The 26,369-nt window shown below is 42.4% G+C and overlaps 1 protein-coding gene across 3 annotated transcripts; it reads left to right on the top strand.

Annotated features, from left to right (window-relative positions):
- Window positions 1-10,780: 10,780 nt before the first annotated feature.
- On the top strand, window positions 10,781-26,363 carry REST (RE1 silencing transcription factor). Of its 3 annotated transcripts, none has more exons than XM_080988013.1 (4): window positions 10,781-12,677; window positions 16,751-17,670; window positions 21,366-21,449; window positions 22,722-26,363. In XM_080988013.1, exons 2-4 carry the CDS (start codon window positions 16,761-16,763, stop codon window positions 24,431-24,433), a joined length of 2,706 nt encoding a protein of 901 aa, XP_080844139.1. In that variant the 5' UTR covers window positions 10,781-12,677; window positions 16,751-16,760; the 3' UTR covers window positions 24,434-26,363. The 3 variants fall into 3 exon arrangements, with proteins under 3 accessions (XP_080844139.1, XP_080844138.1, XP_080844140.1); XM_080988012.1 differs by lacking the exon at window positions 10,781-12,677 and adding an exon at window positions 12,745-13,152; XM_080988014.1 differs by lacking the exon at window positions 10,781-12,677 and adding an exon at window positions 13,402-13,515.
- The last annotated feature ends 6 nt before the right edge of the window (window positions 26,364-26,369 follow it).

Here is a 26,369-nt window from a genome sequence, read left to right as displayed (position 1 = left end):
GGTCTGCTCTACCTTTAAGCCCTATTCTGGTAAACCAGTCTAGCTGAAACATACGATGGTTTAGATCCTAAGATACTTGAATGGAAGGAAGTTCATTGGGGGGGAAGTTTCTTGTTCCCTTCCTGGAGTTACCCACACATCTAAAGTCTGTGAAATTGTCCCCAATTTGAGCTATTTATTTAAATAGGGATTGTGCAAGAGAACTTTCTTGTGAATTGGGTCTTGTGTTAATTCATACATGGGATACTTTGCTGATTCTGTGCCTAGGGCACCAGTTTATTGCCAACCAGCCCTGCCTGTTGCACAATCAAAGTCCCAAGAAATGACAGTGTGTGCCTCCAGGGGTGAAGCCAAACTGCTGTGTTAGCAGCATAAAGTGACCTCTCTGGGGCAGTGTGTATAGAGGTGCTGGGCTGCCCAAGCCACAATACCTCACTGATGTGGTCCAGAGGAAAGCAGAGCACCAGCTTGGCTGCAGGAGTTACCAGAAGGAGGCATACAAGGCACCATCCAACCATCTTAGGGACTCCATGCTGGATTTGTGTAGGGTTTACTCCTTAGCCTTTTCTTTTGAAGACATTCCACAAGTCAGTGAACGCTTGGAATACAAGTTTTCCTTCTCCTAGATGGGCTACTTTCCTAGGTTGATGAGCCCTATCTGTTCCTCACTTCTCTGTACAGCACATGCAGAAACTCTTATTGACCACTGGACCCAATATTGGTTTTGCCTGCTCAATTCACCGGAGCCTGTCTTCGCATGCATCATCGAAATGGTAATTGCCATCCATATAGCACCCACACTGATGCAAATCAGTTGCTTCCTTCAAGCAAGTACAGCTCAGCTGGAAACTTGCCTGACAGGATCTCCTGCCTTCCTGAGGCAATAGCCTAAGGGTTGCTTTCATGTGCTATTTTCCCTGGTTCAAATCCTCTTCTTGCCATGAACTCACTACTAGGTGGCCTTGGGAGAGCCAATTTTCTCCCAGCAGCTGCCCCTCATCCACAATATGAGGATCATGGTATTAGACAAGCTTCAAGGGCAGTAAGGAATACTGAAATCTGTATTTTTGAAAGTGGATGTTTTCTGTCCCACCACTTCCACCTCAGGAACAAGTTTGGAGATGATTTTTTGAGAGGTCAAACTTGGCATAAGGGTTCCCCAGATGGGAGTAGTGGTCTTTATCCATGTTTGGATGCCAGGTACAATTTTCAATCAATATGGCATACCAAAACATGACTTTGGATTGATTTTACCCAATATTGGGCTTGATGGGTCCAAATTCTCAAATTGCACTATTCATTTAAAAATCACATTTTTTGTTTCAAAAAAATACCCAGGCAGCATTGGGCACTCCTCACTAGTAACATATATGAAGCTCTGTGACAATTTTTTTAAACAAAATAATAAATTTGCAATGTACATTTCTAGTATTTGATGTCAGTATGCAAGGAATAGCTTGGGAGTGTAAAAGTGAAGTGTGTGTCGCAATTTTAAATTCGTAAAATGCCAGAAGCAAATAATAATCTATGCACCTGATTATCAAAACTCATCAAATCTCTCACGAGCTGACAAGTTCCATACAGTGAGACACTTAATATCAGAATCAACATACACTGTGTAAGTCCTAGCACTCTTAATAGGCTTAAGATGAAATTATTATACATCCTACGAAGGAACTGGGGGCAAGACACATAGCTCTCCCCTCCCCCTCTATTTTAGCTTCACAACAACCTTGCAACACAGTTTAGGCTAAAAGACAATGATTGGCCCAAGGCCATCTAGTATCATCCATACCTGAAAGGAGAGGGGAATCCGATCTGCCTGCTCCAAGACCAAAACTATAACATTCTAGCAGCTCCAGCACCTGTTTCCCTGTTGCCACACACACTCTTTGGGCATGTGCAATTTTAAACACACACCTTGTAAAATTTAAACATCACCACAAAGAATTTTCTTTCTTTTCCCCCAGCAGGGCTTTGAAATGCTAATCTTTTCTGAGTCATTCCTTCCTTACGCCACTTAAAGTGAAGCCAAACCAGTCAAACCAGGATTCAATCAACCAGATTTTGAAAATCAGCAAACACTTCCAAATTGTCAGGTATGAAATCATGCAAATTCCAACACACCCCTAAGTCTACCCTATTCTATATAATCTATATAAATAAGTCACAGCATTCTGTCATATTCTAGGGTAGGGAGTTTATTTATTATCATTTATTTCTGACAGTTATGTTCCACTTTCCTTCCAAGTTTCCCAAGGTGGTATGCATGGTTCTCTTCCTATTTTCTCTGGCAGGAGGAAAACCTGTCATCCCTTTTGAGGGGAAAACATAGGTAGGAGCAGTGCCCTTCCTGTCCCTTTTTGAAGGCTGAAGTGGGGCAACTACCTGTATGTTTTGATGCTTTCATATGTGTGTTGTTTCCTGGTCACTCCAAGACCTGGGGAGCAAATATGGGGTAAGGCAGGCTTCCTCAACCTCAGCCCTCCAGATGTTTTGAAACTACAATTCCCAGCATCCCTGACCACTGGTCCTGCTAGCTAGGGATCATTGGAGTTGTAGGCCAAAAACATCTGGAGGGCCAAGGCTGAGAAAGCCTGGGGTAAGGGCTGTTGCCATGTGGGGTTTCCAGAAGCTTCTGGCAGGCCACCTTTCATTCGATCTAGCATCAGGGCTACGTGCTTGTCTTGGGGTTAGCACAATGAGAGCCTCAACTCAGTGGTGGTGAAAAAGACAAATGCAATGTTTGGGATTGTTAGGAAGAAGACTGAAAATACAACAGCCATCACTTAACGCCTTTCCCTTTGCAGAAACTGATAATACTGACACATCTGGAATAGCAATTACAGTTGCTTCAAGTTTCTGCTTGCGAGGAGGCCCTGACCTTAACATTATTATCTACTCCCAGATTGGCAGGTGCTTTGGGGGAGGACTAGCTGTTTATCTTCCTACAGGCAGCGCCTGAGGGTACTGGCCCTCCGCAGAAGACATCACATGCCAAGTGAGGAATTCTGTTGGCTTACACTAAGGCGGAAGATCTACATGTGCAAAACAAATGTATTCAAAGCTGCTTGTAAGCCACCTTGCAGATCTACAGGGTGGAAAGGCAGGATAGGATCTGTCGACTGGCTGGCTGGCTGATTCTGCTTGGCTCGCCTTGAAAGGATTTCAGAGTTGGGAAATGTGCAAAGTAAGTAAGATAGGAAAGAACCAAGGCTGCAAAGCAGGGAATGGACCAGTGGGCACATGTTTAATTTTGAGAGAGTACAGTGGGTGCTGCTGCAGGAAGGTAAACGGCATTTCCATGCACTCTGGCACTCATCACGGTGCTCAGTGCGCCAGAAGCAGTTTAATCATGCTGGCCACATGACCTGTGGAAGCTGTCTGCAGACAAATGCTGGCTCCCTTGGCCTGCAAGTGGAGATGAGTGCCGCACCCCATAGTCAAGTTTGACTGGACTTAACTATCCAGGAGTTCTTTACCTTTATTTTTTCTACCTTTATAATAGAAATGTCAAAGTATCAGCAATACAAGAACTAGAAAGCCCCCTTCCCCTTGAGAGAACAGGCAATACTCAACAGGCCAAGAAAAACACTTCTCACAGTAATAAACCACAATTCAGGCCATGAAATATTAGTAACGATTTACAAATAAGCCGGTTGGAAGACGTATTTCTTTAGCGCCTTCCAAGCTTACCTTACCAGTGTCCTACTTGGTTGAAGTATTCACCTACTATTGTACTTTCAGATGGCACTATTTTGAAAACAGTCTGAGACTATTTCTCTCTACCAGGATATTCTGTTGCCGATCTGCTACTGGTCCTAAAACAAAGGAATCTCAAAGGGGAAATCCTGGATAGTCATAAGTTTTATTCTGTTCATCTGAGTCTGAATAAAAGGCAATGGTTTCCTGACCCACTACGGAAGTTAATTAACTCAGCATTGCTAAGCTTCTAACATTATCATTTGTGTTATCGTTTGTGAAAGGACACTATGCTTGTTTTACGTATATTCCAAGCCCCGAATGAATTGCCACTGCTTGCACTTGTTGCATTTCATCTCCCTCTGAGTTCACGGCTTACAACTGCTCACCATGTGTAGATGTGAATGAATAACCCTGCAAACTGATAATGCTTCATGCATCTGAAGAATGGAACTTGAACTTATGTCATAATAATTTGTTTGTCTTTTAAGGTGCCACAAGACTCTTTGTTGTTAATTAGATTAGTTGCTGTTCAGTGCAAAATGATTTCAGGAGGAAGCTGCTGGGACAAAGAAACAACACTGGACATTCTCCCATGTTTTGAAATGATCAAATGCTGCCAAGTAATTCTTCTGTTATGTAAATTTTGTCTGTCTATTGGAAAACTCTTAAGCATAATTTACCAGCACAGATCTATTTATGAGTTTTTCAAAGAAGGATATAACCACTGTTTGAATCAAGATAGAACAGTTTTTCTGCTGATTAGCACGTCAGAGCAGGGTGTGTCATTTTTGGAGGTGGAACTTAATTTTTGCAAATTTCTTCAGTGAAATATATATTTTGGGGTGTGAGAAATTTTATTTTTTGTGAATGGCAGCACTTCGCTTAGTAATTATGCATTTGATGAAGAAGCATGTAAACTGCTCTCAGAAAACCAAAGAATTTAAATTTTACTTTCTGAAAATGTCAGATAATGCTAAATAATACATAAATACATAAAAAAAATATTAATATATAACTGCAAGTATTTGGCAAATTTTAAAATTACTCCTATGCAATTTTACACATTTTACTTACCAAGCAAAACAAAATTATACTAATTTAATTTAATCAAAATAATTTAATCAAAATATATTTTGCATTACCAAGTCATGTTACAAAAAAGTTGTGCTAAAAAGTTGTAACATAATTACATACTTTATTTCCCAAAGCTGTGTTTGCCAAGGTATTTTAAGTTTACCACAGTTTACTGCACTAGCTATGGTGGAAGAGGATCTTAAACCTTCCTATGCCTGTTGATTATGTCCTGGAAATACCGCCCCAGGCCAATCCTCTAGATTTACATCTGATTTCAGACCTTGGCGGGGGGGGGGGGGGTCGTGTGTGTGTGTGTGTGTGTGTGTGTGTGTGTGTGTGTGGAAACCTAGAGGAACACCAGGCTGGGGGTATATTAAGGAGAACATTTGTGGATGGGAGAAGGCAGGGAGGGATGTGATATGGGACTGGCCCGGGAGGCCTGAACTCTGTGTGTTTTGTGTTGGGTCTTGGAACGCTTGTGCCTCCTCCACTGAAAAATCCTCATGGGACCCTATAGCCACTGACACACAGAATAAGGCCTAACAGTCTGAGTTGGTTCCCTCAGCAAAAGTAAGCATATTTATTTATTTACATAGAGCTGTGGTTGGTGGGTCTTTTGCCTATACAACGGCATATACACCTTCTCCTGTCCCTGGCTAATTACCCCATACAAGTGCCCAAACTATCACAGTTTTTGCTGTGCCATGACGACCTCCAAAAAAAGGAAGGGATAAAACATTGTGAAAGCCTGCAGGTCATTCCCAATCTTCTAAACAGAGGTAAGAGATACGTTGGAGAACATTATATTTGTCTTAGGCCTTAGTCACAGTTAACTTGTGCAGGATTGTGTACAATGTCTTTTGTGTTCCCTACCAGGAATTATGCTGTTTGTATGCTGTCTCTGAACGTCTTTCCACCAAAATACCTTCTAATCTCTGTAAAATGTTGCATTTTGCACAAGCAAGTATACAGTACTGTTGTAGAAAAATTGGGGGTTGGCTTTTGCTGCCCAACTTCCCAAGGGACTCTGAGTCCCCTAAGTCCATGAACAGTCAGAGAAGAATGGATGGAGACAGGATCCAGTGAAAGAGAGGCAGAATTTGCTTTGCTTTATTGTTGCAACAGAGCCCCCCCCCCGCCTTCTTGCAATGAAGTGAAAGACCCAGAACGAAGTGTAAAGGTAAAGGTAAAGGGACCCCAGACCATTAGGTCCAGTCGTGATCGACTCTGGGGTTGCGGTGCTCATCTCGCTTTATTGGCCAAGGGAGCCGGCGTACAGGACTAAGCCGCTTCTGGCGAACCAGAGCAGCACACAGAAATGCCGTTTACCTTCCCGCCGGAGCGGTACCTATTTATCTACTTGCACTTTGACGTGCCTTCGAACTGCTAGGATGGCAGGAGCAGGGACCGAGCAATGGGAGATCACCGCCGACCTTCTGATCAGCAAGTCCTAGGCTCTGTGGTTTAACCCACAGCACCACCCGTGTCCCTTCTAGAACAAAGTGTGCAGGAACCTTTAAAGACTTTAATCATTGCCCAACCCCTTAGCCAAATACCACCCTAAGAGCATCATACATACATCACAGAAGTGTGGCTTCTCTCCCCAATGTCTGATTATGTTTTTACTGATTGCAATACCTGGGCAGTCTGGCCATTGTTTTGAGATGATAAATAGTCTTGAATCCAAGTCGCAGGCATACCCTTTTCATACAGAAAATATGCCCTTAAGGCAGGATTTGAAAGATTTGTAAGTGAAATAACTATTGGGAAAGGTTCTTCTTTTGCAGAGGAAATAGAGTCATTAGGAGAGCCAATAAGGTTTTTGGGATTGTTCTAAGTGTATTTTTTCTCAGGGAATATTATCTGAATTTTGAAGGGTGAAGGATTGTTTTTCTGTGGAGTGGGTGTCTGCTATGTGTGCGCACCCTAAAACTTTATAATAATACTGTGCTGTGCATAATTTATAATGCTAATTTATCTATAATCACACATATTATTATAGATTATTCTGCACGCCTTATCTTTCTCATAACATCTCAACAGACTACTGGAATGAGAAGCTAATGAACATAGAAGCCCATAATTCTCATTCCCATAACTATCATTAACCATTAATATTATTTCTAGCTCCTCTTTACCCAGCTGGCTTTGTAATATTTGTTATGAGCTGGAGCACATAAAATAAAATTTAAATACCGTAACTACAGCTTTCCCCATCCCCATTTCATACCAAGATACATGGAAGAGAGGCTTAGGAAGAAGCATTTGGGAGGATTCTTAGAAATGGATTTGGAGCACTGTAATAAATATTATTATTAATCTTACAAACTCATATTAAGATGACATTTGACACTCAAAAAATAGTATTCGGGGTGGAAGATATGAACTGGAGGTATAAAAGTGTAACGGAGTATTAGTATTGCTCAAATGTTGTGATTCTCTGGGAGATGATTGAGAATATCAGGAGATGAAAGTGTACTTGTAAGATTGCCTTACTCCATATGTACCCACTTAACTGATTCAATCTTTAGAACTAGCACTGTTACAGGTGCCACATAATACTTGTTCAACACTTTTAAGAAATTGGTCTTTTAGTGTGGCAGCACCTAAACTTTGAAACCCTCTGACTAATGACATGAGGCAGGTGCTTTTGCTGTACTCTTTTCGGCACTGGCACCTGCTTAAAACACTTTTGCTTGGCAAGTCCATTCAGATACATAATGTTGGTGTGTTTTAATTTATTTTTAGTCTAATGTTAACCAACTTTAAATTGTTTTTAATTACTTGTTTTTTGCTTTCTTTGCCAATTTTTAAAATATTTTGTTAAGTTGTGGGTTGACATAGCAGATGACACAGCGATTTCTCCAAAGCAGCTCTTTATTTTGTAAGCTGGAACAGAACTGAACTGAGGAGCTCAGTCAGCCTGCTTATATAGAGCTACAGAACAATTGTAACTGCTGCAACATTCTAAAACTATCCAATCACTGAACACCACTTTTCGATCCTTCATTTGCATACAAAACTATCCAATCACTAAACGTCACTTTCGATCCTTCATTTGCATAACCATCTACAGTATCCCCCTGCTGGCCCAGGGTGAGAACTTCAGTACATAACATATTTATTGTAAACCACTTAGAGGTTTATTACAATGAAGCAGTTTATGTATAAATATTGTGAAATAAATAAATATAACTTAACATTCTACCTATTTGTTATGCTTTATAATAACAAGGTGCAGAAGGTGCAGCTACATAATTGATTATGGATTATGTAAAAATTCTTAGCTGAAATATTATTAGAAAGAAAACACTGTTGACTTTGTGTAACCTGAGTGAGATAAGTGAAATCAGGCTGTAGGACTGGAAATAATGTATTGCTAATCTTGATATAATTTTGATATACTCGTGGACTGTAGGCATGTGATTTAGCTGTTGATTGTGCAAGAATGGTTGAGATCAAGGAAAACAATAAAATGCTGTAATTTCTACGGCCTAAAAGGTTTGGATATTTTAAAAATGCAAAAGATATAGACTGGGTTGCATGTATTTGTGGCCATTCAAGTAAACTGAAAACCTACATCTCAAACTATAGCAAACAGTCTGGGATCCAAAGAGCTATTATAGATAAGCCTAAGGGCTTGGCGGGAGTGCCTGGTGGAATTTTTTACTTTCTTTTTCAAAAGCAGAACCCCTCCCCAGGCCACACAACACACTTTTTGAAGGTACCCTGTTACTTTAATAAAAACACCCAAGCTTTTGCAGTATCAAGGAAAGCTAGCTATGCACGAACCATTCAGTACCTGGATAAATATTAGAAAATGTACTCACAGCCTAATGAAGTGGTGAAATTATATCCAGCTGAAGAACCCAGCAACTATGCCCCCACCTGCCTCTTCCCATTACAGAAACTATTCCTCGCTGCAAAACAACAGGCTGCAATCTGCATACCTTTAATTTGCAGGGTGGGGGGAAAGTGCCTGAGGGTGTCAACTTCAGGTGGGGGTCACAATCTAGCATCTCATCAGATAGCACTTTTGTTCTAAAAATGGGATCTCCAGCTCACATAAATGATTGGGCAACAAGTTCAACAGACCCATACTTCAGCGGATGAAAACAAACCATACTCATTTAAATGTAACTCCCTCACACATGCCAAATTTCTCTGAGCTTCCTTTTAGCTTTTTTCAAAAGTATTTACAGAATCCTTGATATACTTTGGCCCACAGCCAAAAACATGCCTGGTTAGTTCAAACAGGTATATGATTTCTCAACTCAACAGCTCCTGTGTACTCCTCTCCTTTCTCTACTAATTCTAAATTTTCTTTTCCCTCTTAATCCTGACTTTTTGGTCTGGACCTCTTGCCTCCTTATATCTCTTCTTAACTGAATGGTTGCCGGATCTCAGGATTGGAACTGGTTAGGATTTTAGCCACCTCCTTAGGCTAGGGAAGGGTTCGGTTTAGGAAAAAGTTAATCCCAAAGAGAAAGGGGCCCAGAGGTTTTCCTTGGGGTCCATTTCCAGCATTCATTCCTCAACCACATTCTTTTCAGAGCTTAAACCACCATCCATCCCCCCCGCCATCATGTTAGTATTTATATCTTTCCCTTTCTGTGCTAGGACAGTGACACAGGTGATCTATTAGCTGTGCCCATACTTGGATGGAGATAGCTGACCAGTTATGCTCCTATATTACAATGTGTTGTATCAAAATTGTCCAAAAGCTGTAGTTCGTTCAAAATAGTGTGATGAGATTATTGACTGGGATTGGGGTTTTGGCCATATTGCATCAGTGCTTTGTCAGATGCACTGGCCCCTAGTCCATTAGTGGGCCCAATTATTGGGTCCATTAGTGCTGGTCCTAATCTTTAACAGCTTGGAGCCTGGCTACCTGACAAATAGTCTTTTCTAGCATGTTGTTGTTGTTTAGTCATTTAGTCGTGTCCGACTCTTCGTGACCCCATGGACCAGAGAATGCCAGGCACTTCTATCTTCCACTGCCTCCCGCAGTTCAGTCAAACTCATGCTAGTAGCTTCAAGAACACTATCCAACCATCTTGTCCTCTGTCGTCCCCTTCTCCTTGCGCCCTCCATCTTTCCCAACATCAGGGTCCTTTCTAGGGAGTCTTCTCTTCTCATGAGGTGGCCAAAGTATTGGAGCCTCAGCTTCAGGATCTGTCCTTCCAATGAGCACTCAGGGCTGATTTCCTTAAGAATGGATAGGTTAGATCTTCTTGCAGTCCATGGGACTCTCAAGAGTCTCCTCCAGCACCAACTTTTCTAGCATACATCTATCTAAATCTTGAGATCCTCTTAAAAGACCCTACTCCTGGTGCCCCGCCAAGTGAAACAAGGCAGGTGTCTACAGTGAGAGGGCCGTCTCAGTGGAGGCATTCCAGATGTGGACTAGCATCCCAGGAGAAGCTCACCTCATGTCTTCTCTATGGCCTTTTCACTGCCAGATGTAGTCCTTTTAATCCACCCAGGCTTTTTAAACAACTTGTGGTTTTAAAATCTGAGTGTGGTATTGAACTAAATTTTACTCAGAGCAGATCCACTGAAATTAATGGACCTAACATAATAGTGTGGTGCTAATAACACCAAGGTTGCAGGTTTGATCCTCATATGGGACAGCTGTGTCATTCTGCATTGCTGCATATTCCTGCATTGCAGGGGGTTGGACTAGATGATCCTCAGGGTTCCTTCCAACTCTACTTTTCTATGATTCTCTGATAATCATGTTAAATAATCTAATTGGGACTAACTATGAGTAAAACCTAGCTGAATACTACCCCCTGTTCTCAGTATTTGATTTATGGCCATGCTGCCAACTAGTATTATTTCTTCCTCTGCTGGAAATAAACAAGGATAATGCTTTTTTATTATTATGTTGCATTTTATTTTTAGTGAAACTTCCAGAGAATGTTATTTTATAGGACAGCCTTTACAAATATAGTAAAGAAAGGCAAGTATAATATATAGCATATAAGTATGACCATGAGTTCCTGATCTGGAAATCAGATGAGAATTAATTACTAAAAACATACAAATACTTCCAAGTCTCACTCCAGAAGTCTGTCCTCGAGTCTAGGCCTTGAGACATCTGGCAATCATATCTAAACCCCAACTTTCATTTCCCCAGTCAGCTGTGTTGCTTTCCACACTGTTTCTTTGCCTCCTTCCCTTAGCATTTTTGCTTGCCTTGCCCTCCTCTAGGATTTAAGAAGCTGACTCGACGGCATCCCAAAACTCTTGGCTTCAGAAAAAGTTGGTCAAAATTATTTATATCACTTAGCATTTTATCTAGTTATTTAGAATGTTCTAGGTGATTTGGACATATTTTCTCAATGTATCTTAGAACAACCCTATAAGGTAAACCTGCGTTATTCCTAAGACAGTATGATGGTTGAAATCAGCCTGGATTGCATATGTTCATCCAGGGTAGTAATGAAGGACAGACTTCCTGACTCAGACTTGAGATGCAAAATTATGCACATTTAATCCGCAGTAAGCCATATTAAGCTCAGTGTGACTTCTCAGGTTTACATTGGCTGTCTCACTTGAAGTTGGTGAATGAGGTGCCCATCAACCACGCTCAAGGGAAAGCTCCAGAGGCAAATATAGAGATGACACTAATTATGTATTGTTATTAAAAAAATTAAAAAGCCGAGGGGGGGGGGCAATTTGTTTGAGGACAGGTACGGAGGGAAGAGTACTTTAACTGTCTATCCCCACCATGGTCCCACCATTGCTATTTACACGGGACGGAAGATCCCATTGGTGTGAAGGAGCTGTAGCCTTAACATTTGTGCAACACAATCTTAAATGCATTTGCTTAGATCCAGTGTTATTTTTCTAGAAAGAGAGGTGCCAGAACTCACCAGGAATGCCTCCCTCATTCTCTTAGAACGGCAATGGCGCCCACCTGAGAGGTTCTGGCTGAAAAAAGCCCTGCTTAGATCCATATTAAACGGAGCTTTCTCCCAGCTCTGCCTGCAAAGAAGATTGCAAGAACAGTCTGTGTATTATTTTAACAGAAAGCGAACAGGTTGAATCTTTGGCGGGGAAAGTGCCTTCCATATCATTGAGGAACAGGATGCCTGAATAATTAGTGATTTATGGCACAGGGTCAGCTTTAGCATGCGCTGAGGTTGGGCATTTCTAAGAATCCCCAAACTAGCCTAAATCTCATCACCTCAACACCACTCCTTATTTTCCAAGCTGGTCATGAGGAGAGAAATTTCCATTTGCAGTTTTCCAAGTCTGAGGGGCTCAGCGAGTGCTCCTGCGCGTGAGAGTCTCTCAAGTTTCTTGAGTCAATAGTGTGTTTTTGGTATGTGTTTATTAAGTAGGTTCTTCTGAGGTGGTAGATAACGAACCAACGAAGGCCAAAAAAGCAGGGGCTGTGCAACATCTGTGGGAAATCTTGGGTGAGGAGAAGAGGAAGTTCCTTAACTCAGGGCCTACACCGCCCCCCCCCCCTCGATAAACCTCCTCCAGCTGCTTGTCTGGGACTAACACAAAACGAGGCAAGTTATCGAAACAACCTGGCAGAGTCACAAGCTACGGCTGGCTGGTGCTCTTATAACCCAGCCGCCGCCGCCACCACTACCACTTCGCCAGGCCTTGCTCGTGAGGCAGCCTAAGCGTGACCTGGCCTAACGAGGCGCTGTGGGGAGGGGGAGGGAGACGAGGGGACGCGCCATGAGGAAAGGGGCGGGACCGGGGCAATAACTGCCTCGGCTTGGGCGGGCCTCCTCGCTCGCTCGCCGTGGCTGCCGTTGCCACGCGCGTGGTGAGTGCTGGAATGCGCGCCGCCGCCCGTTCGTCTGGGCGCTGAGGGGAGGCTGGTCGCCGTCGTCGCCCCCTCGACTCCCTTTGGCCTCGGAGGAGAGGCGGTGAGTTGCCCCGCCGCCGCCGCCGCGTTGGTGGTGCTGCTGGCGTTGGGAGGGAGGAAGGGGAGCGGGAGCGAGCCTGTGGCGCTGTCCAGGGCTGATCTGAGGGCGGCTGCTTGCTGCTGCTGCGCATGGGACGGCGTCGCCGGAGTGGGTGGAGTGAGGGCGGCCGGGCGGGGTGGAAAGCCAGGCAAGCAGGCAGGCAGGCTGGCTGAGGGGCCTCTCAGGAAGGAAGCCGCCGGAGGAGCCCCCCCCCTGAGGAACAGCCTCTCCGCCGCCACCGCCAAGACCAACGGCCGTTAGTCCCCGGTGGCCGGAAGGAAGGCTTGGCGGGGAGGAGCCGCCTTCGCCGCCGCCGCCGCCGCCGTCTCCCGGGCCGAGAGCGAGCCGACGAGGCCTCCGCAGCTTCAGCCGCCGCCCTGCGTGGTGGAGCTGGACAGCGATTTCTCGCCCTCCCCCGCCGCTGGGCCTCTTCGCCGTGAGTTGCCGCTTTTGTGCGCCGCGCGGTGACCTTGCGCTCTCCGGTGCCGAGGGATGGATGGGGCAAGGGGGAGGCTCGCGCGTTCCCCACCCCCAGCAAAGCGGGGCGGGTGTGTGTGTGTGTGTGTGTGTGTGGAAATCGGGTGGGCCTCGGGTCACGTTCCCCAGCCCCCCACCTCCAACCACGTTTTCCTCGGAGGAGGAAAGTACGGAACTTAACTCTCTCAACTCCCTCCCCCCCCATCGCCAACCTATTACCACCCTACTGAGTCCTTCCCCCAGCTTCCTTCTCCGCCCCCACCCTCGAAGGGAACGAGTTGCGAGGGAGACTCGTGGCGTGTCTCCGTGGGAAGCTGCATGTGTATGTATTGGGGGGTGGGCGGCGGAGGGGGGAGAGACGTTGCAGAACAACCTGGCAACAAAACCTCCCCGCACACACTAAGCTGCATTGCTTAGGTCTCGGGGGAGAAAGGAGAAGGCCCCAGCCCTCCTTCTCTTGGGGCGGGGGGCGGGGGAGTGTTGGGTGGGGGTGGGGGGAGAGGAAGTTGGGCAAATCTTCGCCCTCGCTCACTTTCCCCCCTTCTTTATAAAGTTGCTGGAGAGTTGTAACTTTTTGGGGGACGGGTGTGGTAGTTGGGGGGTAAGGTTGAAGGAAAGGGGGGCGAAGTGGGTTGACGAGGCGAAGGCAACCCCCTCTCCCCCCCCCCCCCGCTTCCCGAGCAGCAGCACCGACTTCGGTGAGTTTGTGCGTTGTGCGCTGCAGGCAAGAGTTTTGCAAAGAGAGCTGCTTTGTGCTTCTACTTGGTATTTGAGAAAATGGCCGAATGCCTATTTCTGGAATGCAACAGCAGCAGCGGCAGTCAATGGTGGTTGGGGCTGATGGTACACACAATTTGGTAACGGGCTTCTCCCATTGTGAGCTTTTTTTCGGCGAATATCTGCGGCCTCACGTTCCTTTACTTGGGAGTAAAAACTTGGAATTTAATTTCTCAGCAAACGTGCAGGAGGCTGAATAAAAGACCATCGGCATTTGAAAGCTTCCAGACTTTAAAACACTGCTAGTTCTTTTTACTTTCTGCCTTGATAACATTGTGTATGTAGGTCATTGAGCTCGTTTGCGTTTAGGCCAAAAACGAGACCAGCATTTTATTTAAATACAATCCCCACCCTGCTGTTGGTTGACTAATTTCAAGACCAAGTAACTTGCCAAACACACTTTGTTGAGGAATGTGTGTGTGTTTGAGCTTTTCTTCAGTACCTTGGTAGAAGAGAAGGGAGCCGAGAAAGCCATGGTGTCTGCATTTTCAGTTTTGAAAACAAATCCTGAATTGCACAAAAATACACATCACCGACAGCCATTCCTGTTTTGTTGTGAATCCATAGTGCGGGGATATATCTGGTCTGTAGGTATTTACTTTGAAATAATTCAAAGAACATGTATGGTTACATGATACCTTACTCCAGGTAGTTTCACTGTTTTATTTTTTACTTGTGCAGTGTAGGTAATTGTATCAGTAGAACAACAACTCTGAGTAGGTTTTAAGAAGTCTGGCCTGTGGAAAGGTTTCTGAAATGATTTAACTGTAGTAGTACAACGGGAAGTAAGGCCCAAGCCAGGTCTTGTAATCCAAGTTCTGTGTTTGAGGACTTGTCTGTGTGTATGCTGCTGTGATGGTTCTGCAATAATGGAACTGTCTTCCAGTTAGCATTTGTTTGAACTTTGGTTCTGGCTTTCAAGAAGGCCATAACAAAATATATTTTTAACATGGCCTTTCCCATTGTGGTAAGAGCTCCTTGCTTGGTAGGGACTTCTGCAGTATTGCATTACAACTAACTCTGGTGCTGTGGCCTAGAGGATTTTGGTGTTTAGAAATAAAGTGCATTGGATTAAAGCATATTTAATCTAGACCATCATTGTTTAATTGCTCTTGTTATTCAAATTTGGTGTTGAAAGTTGGTTTTCCGAAGCAAAGGAGCAATGACAACTATTTACCCACTCTCACCCTTTATACCAGGCTTTCTCAACCTCGGCCCTCCAGATGTTTTGAGACTATAATTCCCATCACCCCTGACCACTGGTCCTGCTAGCTAGGGATCATGGGAGTTGTAGGCCAAAAACATCTGGAGGGCCGAGGTTGAGGAAGCCTGCTTTATACAGAATTATTGGACCACATGCTAGCTTCTAAAGAATTAATAATAGTTAATCAACAATTATCTTCCCATGAGACATCTCAAAACAATTAGCACTTTAAATCTATTTTTCCTTGTAATGTTCTGGAAAAGACAAAGCATTGTTTGACTACAACTGTTATCAGTATTCATAAAACCCTGCACATTTAACTAAAATATGCCTAGTTTCAGCTTTTCATTTCAAGATGAATAGTGTGGCCTTCAGATTTAATGCTTTGGATCCTAGACATGTTTTAAAAGTGATAACCAATTATTTATAATTAATAACCTTATTCACACTTGGCTAGGTTACAAGGCTCTCGGTGTTTGCTGTTAAATGAGGCATGCTTGGGTGTAGGTGTGCTTATAGTTGGAGTTTATTGTGGAATCAGTGCATTCAGATAATTTTTTTGCAGCATGCACATGTCATAAAAATTTTAGTTGTGCCTTTTAAGCATATAATCCTGATTTCATCATACTGAAGGAAATCTGATAAGAAAAAATATATACTGTATATCCTGCTGCATATCTAGTCACCACTGGCATAGAAGCTCATTTAGCACACTTTTTGGTAGGTGGTTTGTCAAAAAGTTTCTCATGTGTGGTGACATTTCATTGGATGGCCACTATCCACATTTGCTCCTCACCTGAGCCAAATCTAGCTATTTTTCCTCTGTGGTCCACAATACCAAATGAAAAAGACCCATTACTACCAATTGCTGCATGCTGAAAATGTGCTTGAATTTAAGCAACCCAGTTCAAAGGAGCTGTTCTCTGAAGATCTCCACACATTAAAATACATAGGCTTTGCGCAATAACTGTTTATCATAATTTAAATATTTCATTGCTGCTGCGATTTTTTTGCAGTCTGGGGAAAGTGCGCTTGTGCTTTTAAGAGTAAAAAGGGACTGTAGGACATTCCAAATTGTTTTGGATACAGCCACCTGCCCCCACCAAATATAATTATTGTGCAAGACATTAGTATTAAAGAAATCCCCAGCTACTTCCAGTGGATCTATTTTAATGCAGTGTGTGTGCAGGTACAGAAATAGGTAGTGAAGGGCACTAGTGTGGACAGCAAGCAGCAGAATAACAGTGTAACTGGAACAAATACAATTGTGGAATTTAGCATGGCAATTGTGCACACAGAAAGATTAAATGTGAACAACTCGTTTGAAATATAAAGTCCTTGTTTGGGAGCATGCTAGGAGGGAAGGACGCTGACACTTTGCTATAAAATGAAATCATGATGCAATTAAAAGTTTGACTTTGTGGAAAATGTGGCCATATTTGACCACAATTTCTCTTAATCAAGATAAGTATCATAATTAAATTGTCACTGTTGTTGGAAGTGTTCTCAGTTTTGGATTATTACATAATAATTTCTAGACAGACACTTAAACAATCTTTCCCTCCCTTTTTAACAGAACTGTTAATATGGCAATGCAAGTGCTGGGGCAGTCTGGTGGCAGTGGCCTGTTCCCTGGAAATACTAACCTTGGCATGGCTTTGCCAAATGACATGTATGACTTTTCGGAACTTTCCAAAGCTGAGCTAGCAGCTCCACAGCTTATTATGCTGGCAAATGTGGCCCTGACAGGAGAAGTTAATGGCAACTGTTGTGATTACATGGTTGGTGAAGAGAGGCAAATGGCTGAACTGACAACCGTCGGCAATGCCAACTTTTCAGACAGCGATGGAGAAGGAATAGATGAAGCCCAGGGCATGGAGAACAACCATAGACGCCTGGAAGATATGGATCTGGGATCCCTTGAAGCTCCTGAGGTTCGTAATGTGGAAATGGCAGAACTGACGGAGCCTTCTGTTCCTCATACTTGCAGCCAAGACAAGGGCTACCCGTTGGAGGTGCCAGATACTCCAGAGAGTGCAGATGACAAATGTAAGAGCTTGAAGAACAAACCGTTTCGCTGTAAGCCGTGTCAGTATGAGGCAGAGTCAGAGAAGGAGTTTGTCCATCACATTCGGGTTCACAGTGCCAAGAGATTCATTGTAGAAGAAAAAGCTGAGAAGCATGGCCAAGTTAAAGAAGCTGCCTCCAGTGCTACAGATGAAGTTGATTTCTCCAAGGGGCCCATTAGATGTGATCGCTGTGGCTACAACACTAACAGGTATGATCACTATCTGGCTCATTTGAAGCACCACAACAAAGCTGGAGAAAATGAGAGGGTCTACAAATGCACCATCTGCACATACACAACTGTCAGTGAATATCACTGGAAGAAGCATTTAAGAAACCATTTCCCACGGAAAGTGTACACATGCTCACAATGCTCCTACTTCTCGGACCGGAAGAACAACTATGTGCAACATATTCGCACTCATACAGGTGAGTGTTGTATCTGTTTCTTAGGTTTGGCTGTTTGCAATGGATTTGGGTGTGCTGGATTTGAGTACGTTTGCACTTGTTTGCCATCATGTTATAAATTGTGCTATAAACTAGCACTTTCTGATTTTAAATGATTGGCTTATGTGTACCAGAAGTATTGTGTTTTACATTAGAGCTAATGGGTAAAACAATAAAGCTAAACACAATTCATTACATCTGTGTGTGGCAGGGGAGGTGATATTTGCTGATTCTCACTGATAGGTTTTAAGGAGAATGTGTGTATTTTGAGAATTACAATTTTCTCCAATCAAATTTTAAATAATCACCAATAAAATAGATGTTTATATACTGAAAATTAGCTCTAGTAAGGGAACAATGGTGGTTTTTGCTTTTGAAAATACTTTGCCACAGTCAGCTGATTTGTTTTTCTCTGCTCAACGTTTTTGGTTTGTTTGTATAAAACCCTCACAAAACATTTGTGTCCAAGTTATTTTTTTGAAGAAATGCAGAACAGGAAAATAACAAAATTGCCAGAAATCACTAAAAGTAGACTTGGCTTTTGAAGTTAATTTTAAAATGAAGTCAGAAACAATTTGTTTGAGTTAAAAGTGACAGTAGTAGTTGAGCTATTTAAGCTTGTAGCTGCTCTTAGGGCAGTGCTTAAGGGACCTAGTGGTAGTGGAAGAACAGTGCAGTTCCAAAATGACGAGCATCCCTCAAACCTCATATTTTTCTATGAATTCTTTGGCCTAATCCTGATCCCAAGCCAATCATTGGGACCAGATACTGGTTGGGGCAGGCCTAGTTTTGCTCACAGAGGTGGCATGTTGGATCCTTCCAGCTGCCTCAATATTTTTGCAACTCCGTGCTTCTCCCTGCCCCCCCCCGCCCCCGCCCCTGGGTTCGGAAAGTTCAGTTTGGCAAGTAAGGAAGCTTTGTGGCTGTGCTTCTCCTGCCAAACAGAGGATCATGCTTTAGCAACTATGAGACTTGATGTGACACAGCAATTTAAGTGCACTTCTAGAATCAGGATATAGCAGTTGAATATATATATATAAAAAAAATGTGGATAGGGATTTCAATCCAGTATTGGATGTAATTATGTTCTACGGATGAAGAGAATTCAAGCCAGCACAAGTAGCCAGGCTTTGGAATTTCAGCCTCATTATACGTAGTGTGCAGTGGTGGCCTGCGTTCTTTTGCCACTTTTGCTCAGATTTTGCATTAATAGAGCAGAAACAACCGTCATGATTCAGGCTTGAATTCTTTTCAAGGTGGCAGACTTTTTTCTTTTTTTCTTTTACAGAAGGAGTTGTGAGGCTGTAGTGGATTACTTAATATGTTCAGAAACTGAGACCATCTTGCTGTTCCTTTGCAATGTTGCAGATTCATTGGGTGCTGCAGGAAAGCATTCTTCCTCCCCTAACTGTACTCTGCTTGGAATGGAGAGTGTAGTTGATCACTTTTGAATCCTATCCTCGCCCCTTTATTGCAGAAATTGCCAGGTTGCTGTGAATATATTCACCTATAGATTTCTGCGTATAAAACCATTGTTAAAGGGCAGAAAAACAGACTAGTCATAATTAGTGGAGACAAAACCTGCAGCGGTGCCAGGAGTGAAAGCCAGGCATGTGCATGCTTGAATTATTAGGCAAAAGGAAGTGCTTGAGGTTCAGTGGCATATTCTAGTGATCTTAGACTCACGTGGTGTATAGCCCCTGTTCTCCCATCTAAAAGACTTCAGAATTTTGCTCTAGCTTAGATACATATCCGCTCCAGTAATGCTATGTAGAATGTAACCTTGTACCAGACATAATGTGATAAATAGTTGAGTTATGGATATATGTGCAGAATTCTGTTCCTCATTGTGATCTCTTTTCCTTGTGCTGGCCAGTTTCTGCTAAATGAAAAAAAAAGTAAGTTGTATTTTTTAAATCATTTGATGCTGTCCCCAAATAAGTGGTAATACTAGATTTGCAACTAAAAGAGTGAAGGGGAGAAGAAAGACACCCCAATACAACTTTGTATACTTAGAGTGTGGCACTCACAGGCACTATGGTGCCCTCAGGCACTCCCCTTTTGTGCCCATACAGTTCCCCTTTCCCTCCTACATGATTTTTGATTTTTTAATTTGAGTTTTGTCTGTTTGTTGTGCTTTTGGGGGGGATTGTTTCATTTTGACTTGCCTGCTATTGTTTCTGGTCATACTTGTTTTGTGTATGTGTACGTGTTTTTTATGGGGAGAAATCTGAACATCAGTCCCTTTCCTCTGCCATCCACCCATGAAATCAGTATTTTGTTTTGGACTCAACAGTTTCTTTAGGTTTACAGCTGAGACTCCAGGTCCTAAAAGGTTAGAGACCCCTAGTATAAACAATAGGGACAGTCAGTCAGTTTCATTGCGACTGTGTCAAAAACGTATGTTAGCAAAAGTCTGATAGAAACTGAGTTTTTAGGAGAAATTTTATTAGGCTACCACCTGGTAGTGGGTCCCATAACACCTTTTAGAGGTCATTGAGTTAGAACATAATCCAGCCAAACTTCAGCACAGTATATTTTAATGTGAAGTACTTGTTTAAGTGTCTCCCATTGAAAATGAGATTTACAGGTGTTTGGCCAAGGTGCCTGGATAGCCTTGGTCAAGAAGGGCAAACTACTGGCCTCTGACACAGGAAAGACAAATGGGGAGGAGGGTTGCATGGCTCTGCCAGAAGGTGCTTGACGCTCCTTGAAGCAGTTGTGCTCAAGGGAAAACATTTGGGGAAATGGGGGTGGGGTTACCTGAAGATGAGAGACTGTTGTAGCTACAATTTTTGATTTCTTCACCAAGGTCAGACAGTTTCCCTCAAAAAATTGTTCATCCCTATCATTTACCTTTTCTCGGACCTCAGGACAAGTGTGAGAGAACACAGTCCCTCTCCCATCCCCTCTGACCTTGCAAAAGGAGTTGAGGGAGAACTGGAATTTTCTGTAATTTGAGCAGCAGTGCTGGAAATGGTGGGAGAGAATTTTGCTGCTGCTTATTTTGTGTAAGAGTATGTGGGAGCTTGCAGAGTGTCCTTGTGAGTTCAGGGGCGCTTGCACTTGTTGAGGATTGCATTTGTAGATGTTTAGCTAAGAATGGGAGGCAGGAATTCCCTGGTTTAAATCTTGCTTCAGCCAAGAATTACAAGGCAGGTTTAGACAAGCAGCTATTTTTCAGCAACAATATCTGCAATATGGGAATAAAAAAACCCCTAGATTGTTTCTAGAGTTGTTGTAAAATTTACAAATATCATGGATAGAAATCACTTCAACCCAAATGCAAACTATAAAATAGTTCACACACACGCACCTCTGCAAGAGAGGCTTTAAAAAACAGTTAACCTTGGTTTCATTTAGTGTTTATATCCTATTTCTAGAGCAGGTGAATTACTTTTTAGGTGAAGGATGCTAGTTATTTTAGGGATAATTTATATTTGAGGTGTTTGCCAGGTATATTAGACCAGGAAGGAAGATGTTTAAACCAAAATCTTAGTCCGGTTTCAAGATGAAACAACATTTTTATGCCACTTTTCTCTCACCAAATTGTCCAGCTCAGTTATTTTGTGTTCTCGTGTGTGTGTGTGTGTGTGTGTGTGTGTGTTTGTGCAGTTCAGTCCTCTATGAGCATTTTAAGGATTTTTAATTTGTGTTTATTTTATCTGTTTTAATAGGAGAGCGTCCCTATCGGTGTTCCATGTGTCCTTATTCAAGTTCTCAGAAGACTCATTTAACCAGGCACATGCGCACGCATTCAGGTTGGTAAAAAGGCAATTCAAGAGAGCCGTGGTGGTTAAGGTTGTGGCTATATTCGTTAAATGTCTGATATGTCAGTTCAGGGATTGGCAGAATGAAATTCGTAGTCTGTTTATGACCGCCAAAGGTTTAAGCCTAAAACAGCCTGTAGGTGAGTTGTTAATTGTGTGCTTACATTGGCTGTGGAAACAGCCATGGCTAGCTGGATGCTTTGCACTTGTAATCCCTGCTATTTATTTTTTCACTCTGGGCAGTCTCCTGGCTGATAAGAAAGAGCTTTGAAAGCCCCCCCCCCCCTAATATACAGAGTGAACTTCCTTCCCCACTTGTTAAGCTATGTTTCCAGTATTCATCAAAGCAGCATCCATGCAGAAGAGGAAAATAAATCAGCAGTTCTCGGGGAAATGCAAAGCTTTGCAGTACTGTAAAAAAAACTTCGATACTCCCCCAAAGGTGGGGAACCCAAATGCATGCCATTGAGAACTGAACAATGCTCATTTGAATCACAGAATGCTGATGTTCTGGTAGTGTTAAACAAAAAAAGTGGGGGTTGGGGCAGATTAGAAGAGGGCATTGCTGAATTGGAGCATTCACATTGCAAAACTTTCTTGTGATTGTCACTTATCTACATGACTTTTAATGTGTTTCCTGCATTCGTGACAACTTTTGAAACAGCCATTGAATTTTAACCCCTCCATGCATGTAATTCGTGAAGTTGATTGCTGCTGTACATATTAATGACTGATTTCTGTTTTTATTGTTAGTATACACTCACATTTAATGTTCAAGTAAGAGTTGCTGATCACCCAGTCAGTTTGTATTTTTCTCCTGGAACTATGTATTATGTCTGGGTTGGGGGGTGGAGTGGTAGCACTGCAGAAACATTTTACCTTTTTGAGGAAATAATTGCTTCTGGGTTATATGGGTGTGGTGTAATATTTGTGTAAGCCTACTATTCATCTGTAATTTCCATTTTTCTACACTGCCTTCAGTGGACCAGTTTGGTTTGGATTCCAATTGCTAGTATTACTGTAGACTGATCTTTCCTGGTATGTATTTATCATAGATGGAATATGTGGATTAGTTGTTGCTTGCATGTTTGTTTTTGTTTTCTTTTGGTTTGTTGCTGTCTTTTGTGAATGTGTTAACTGTAAAATCTTTTTTTTTTAAGTTGAGAAATGCAAAAGCATGCGCAACTGTATAAATCTGTAGCTGTGCAAATGAGTTGCTGTTTGTAATTTAATCGCTGGTAATTTCCCTCTTGATTGCTTCAGGTGAGAAGCCGTTTAAATGTGAGCAGTGCAGCTATGTGGCATCAAACCAGCATGAAGTGACTCGGCATGCAAGGCAGGTTCATGATGGGCCCAAACCGCTGGCCTGCCCACATTGTGACTACAAAACTGCTGACCGAAGCAACTTCAAGAAGCATGTTGAACTCCATGTCAGCCCACGGCAGTTCCTTTGCCCAGTCTGCGAGTATGCTGCATCCAAGAAGTGTAATTTGCAGTATCACATCAAATCCAGGCACCCTGACTGTTGTGACATCACAATGGATGTCTCAAAAGTAAGACTACGAACTAAAAAGAATGAAGTGAATACTTCTGAAAACGTGGGTGGTGATAATAAGGGTGTGGAACAAGAACAGGCAAAGAAAGAGATGACTGAAAAGAAAAGTGAGAGAACTGTAAAAGAAGAGAACCTGTCAAAAGAAAAGAAACCAACTAGCAGTGTTGGTATAGGCCACGTAACAACTCGAAGTCGCAAAACCGTTGCTGAAAGCAAAGAGGCAAATGTGAAAACTGAGAAAATGACAGAGAAATCTGGCAAAGCAAAGAAAGCAAAGAGAAAAGCAGATGCCACCCCTGTTCCTTTGACAAAAGATTTTGCAGCAGACACTGATGTTATAGTGAAGAAGAAAAAGAAAACTGAAAAAATGTCCCCTAAATGTCAGGACTCTCAAAAGAGTGAAAACAAATTAGAAGTCACCAAAAAGCAAAATTCTTGCCTGAAGAAAAACAAGAAAAAGAAATATCTGAGGAGTAAGCCTGGTAAGAACAACAGAAAGCTTGATTGTGAGAAGGTCACAGATGAGGAGTCATTCTCTAAAGAATCTGTTGCTATACAAGAGGAGGAAAGTAAGGTAACCGATAATGCTTGCAATGAACTCCAGCCTACTGTTATCCTTGATGTTAGAGAGAGCCAGTGTGTTCCTGTGGAGAAGATGCAAGATCATGAGTCACTGGCGGCGCAGCACAAGGCTATGGATATAGAACTAGAGGTGAAAGAGCAAGAAATGCCCGTGGCAGAAGAGGAGACAATTAAAGCAGTTTCTCAGAATGAAATTGAGCTGACAGTCATTCCTTGTATCAGGTCTGAGGACTCCAATACCACCTTTGAAAAAGAGACAGGCGTACTAAAAGATGCTTTACCTGATTTGTCCCAAAATAGGGAAACCACAGAAACTTGTGAGATGCAGATTGTGACTGATCCTGATCCAATACAAGAAACTGAAGAGATACAACAAATGTGTGAGAGAGAAACTGTGAGTAACCCACATCCAGAAGATGTCAGTTCTACAAAAGAATTGCAGGCTGAAGACTCAGCAGAAGCTCCTCCACCACTGTCGCCGGAAAAACTGGAGAAGAGCACTAAAGCAGACCTGGTTTCAGCATCGTCCAGTGGCACAGTAGTAAATGAAAATCAGGAAATGGAAGAGGATGAAGGCATCCACAGTCATGAGGGCAGTGATATAAGTGACAACATATCAGAAGGCAGTGATGATTCTGGGTTAAATGGTGCTCGGACAGCACAGGAGAAAGATCAGAAACCATCCCAAGAAGTGGCAGAAGCCAAGGCCACAAAGCAGAACTATGTGTGCATATTCTGCGATCGTTCATTTAAAAAGGAAGGTGAATACAGTAAGCACCTGAATCGCCATTTAGTAAATGTGTACTATCTTGAGAAAGCAACAAAGGGGCAAGATTAACCAAACTGCAGTTTCATGACAGTTTATTCTAGAGCTTAGGTACCAGTTCTTGTAGAATTTTTGCTTAAGCTCAGTTTGCTTATACTTTTTAAAGTTGGTTGTGTTTTTCTGACCTTTGATGAAATGTTGAACTAATTAATTACTTGTATCTCTTTGATTAGAGAGGGCAAATAGGGTATGCATGCTGTGGCTTGTTAAATTGGCAGAACTCCTTGGGATAGAGCCCTGGAATCTCTTGAGTATTTCTGTTGACTTGAAGCAGAACTATTCACAAGTTAGTAGGTTTAGAAATGTAGCCTTGGGGAACAATCCACCAAGAGTGTCTCCTGCACAGACTCTAAAAAAAAATAGAAGTGTGCAAGAGCACTGTTGTGATGTTGCAGAGTCCTGTTTGTTTCCATAGGACTTGAGCAGGAGATATTAACACAGTTGACTGAGCCCACAGTCTGGGCCTGTCCAGTCATTACATTCCAGGAAGATATTTCAGCCTGGTATGAGACATGTGCTCCTTCTCTCTTTCCCCTTTACTGCTAGGAGAAAGTCAAAGGTGAATCAGCATTTATTTGAACGTGGTATCTTCCTGATCACCCATTCAAAAACCCCTTATTTGATCCTGTTTTATATACACTTGCTACCGTGTGGAACTGCTTCCCCATATTCCATTTCTACACCACTGCAGTGTAGGTAAGGCCAAGTGTGTGAGTTTTCCCATCCCCTAATGGGAAGAAAACAGTAACTGGTCCTGTCCCTGTGGTTCTGATATTCAGAATACTTAGCTGTATGTGAATGGGGGTTTTCTGAAGACAGACTGGGCGGTTAGGGAGATAATGTCTTCAGTAAACAGCACAGTCTGGTTCACTCTTGTCCTTCTCCTTGTTCGGAAGGATGAGAGTCTTGGGTGTGAGACCACCAGGCTCATCCCTGGTTAATAAGTCCTTGCAATGTGACAAGTGCACAGGCCATCTGTGCTTGTTGAACAAAGTGTTATAGAAATAAACTCCTAGAAATTGAAATATTGCTCCATTTGTTTCTAGAAAAATCTGCCTCTTTTATTTTCACCTGTTGGTATGATGAATGCTTAAAGAACTCACTGTGGCAGATTATTTGTAAAAAGAGCACTTTCAGAAAAATGTTGAGGTTGGCTAACAGAAAACATAATTGCATGATCATATATTTAATTTGCATATACATTTCAGGTCCCCCAATCATGATCAGCAAGCCAAAATCTTGGGAGTTCTTTCTACCTTTCTGTTGATTAGTGAATCCATTATTTGTTAAATACTACTTTTCGACAAGGTTCTTATTTCTTCTTGTGCTTTAAGAGATGAAAAAATGTTGCACATAATTGTTTTTATTTTTACCTATGCAGTTTAAGCCTTTAGGAGTTTAGTTATTTCTGTGTATATGAACACTTTATATATGCATGTTTGGTTTTTGTTAATGGGTTTCCTTCCCGTAATGTTGATTTTCAGGTTTGTTGCGTATTGTGGCCAGTGTTGTTTATCTTGACCACATTTTCTGGTTCTGAGTTTGTGCAGTGTTGTAGCTTTAATTATTTGATTTTGGAACAAATGATACTAAAGGAATGTCATCCCACAGACCACACTAAGAACCAATTACTGCTCATGGATAGCTCCCATTGTGAAAGGGGAACTTCTCAGTAGATTGTGCCCCAAGAAGGTTGTTCATACATATCTCTGTATATAAGGTTGGATAATATATTCATATAGTATGCATTTTTATGCAGACAGTACTTTCTGCTGTTTTAGTGCATTTATTATTGCTGGGAGAAACTTTTCATTGCCCTCCATTAAAATTAATAGGGGCATGCATGTGAAATTTCATGGGAAACTTAATTTGTTAATGGATGGTGCTTGTCGAGTTCTAAGCATGGAATAGTCAAATGAGAGCAAAAAATCCATTAAAAGTACACGTG

Source organism: Podarcis pityusensis (genome assembly GCF_964106645.2).
Source record: "Podarcis pityusensis genome assembly, chromosome: 17".
In the NCBI taxonomy this organism is placed as follows: domain Eukaryota; kingdom Metazoa; phylum Chordata; class Lepidosauria; order Squamata; family Lacertidae; genus Podarcis; species Podarcis pityusensis.
Note: the sequence above shows the minus strand (reverse complement) of the source record. Positions and strands in the feature narration are given on the sequence as shown.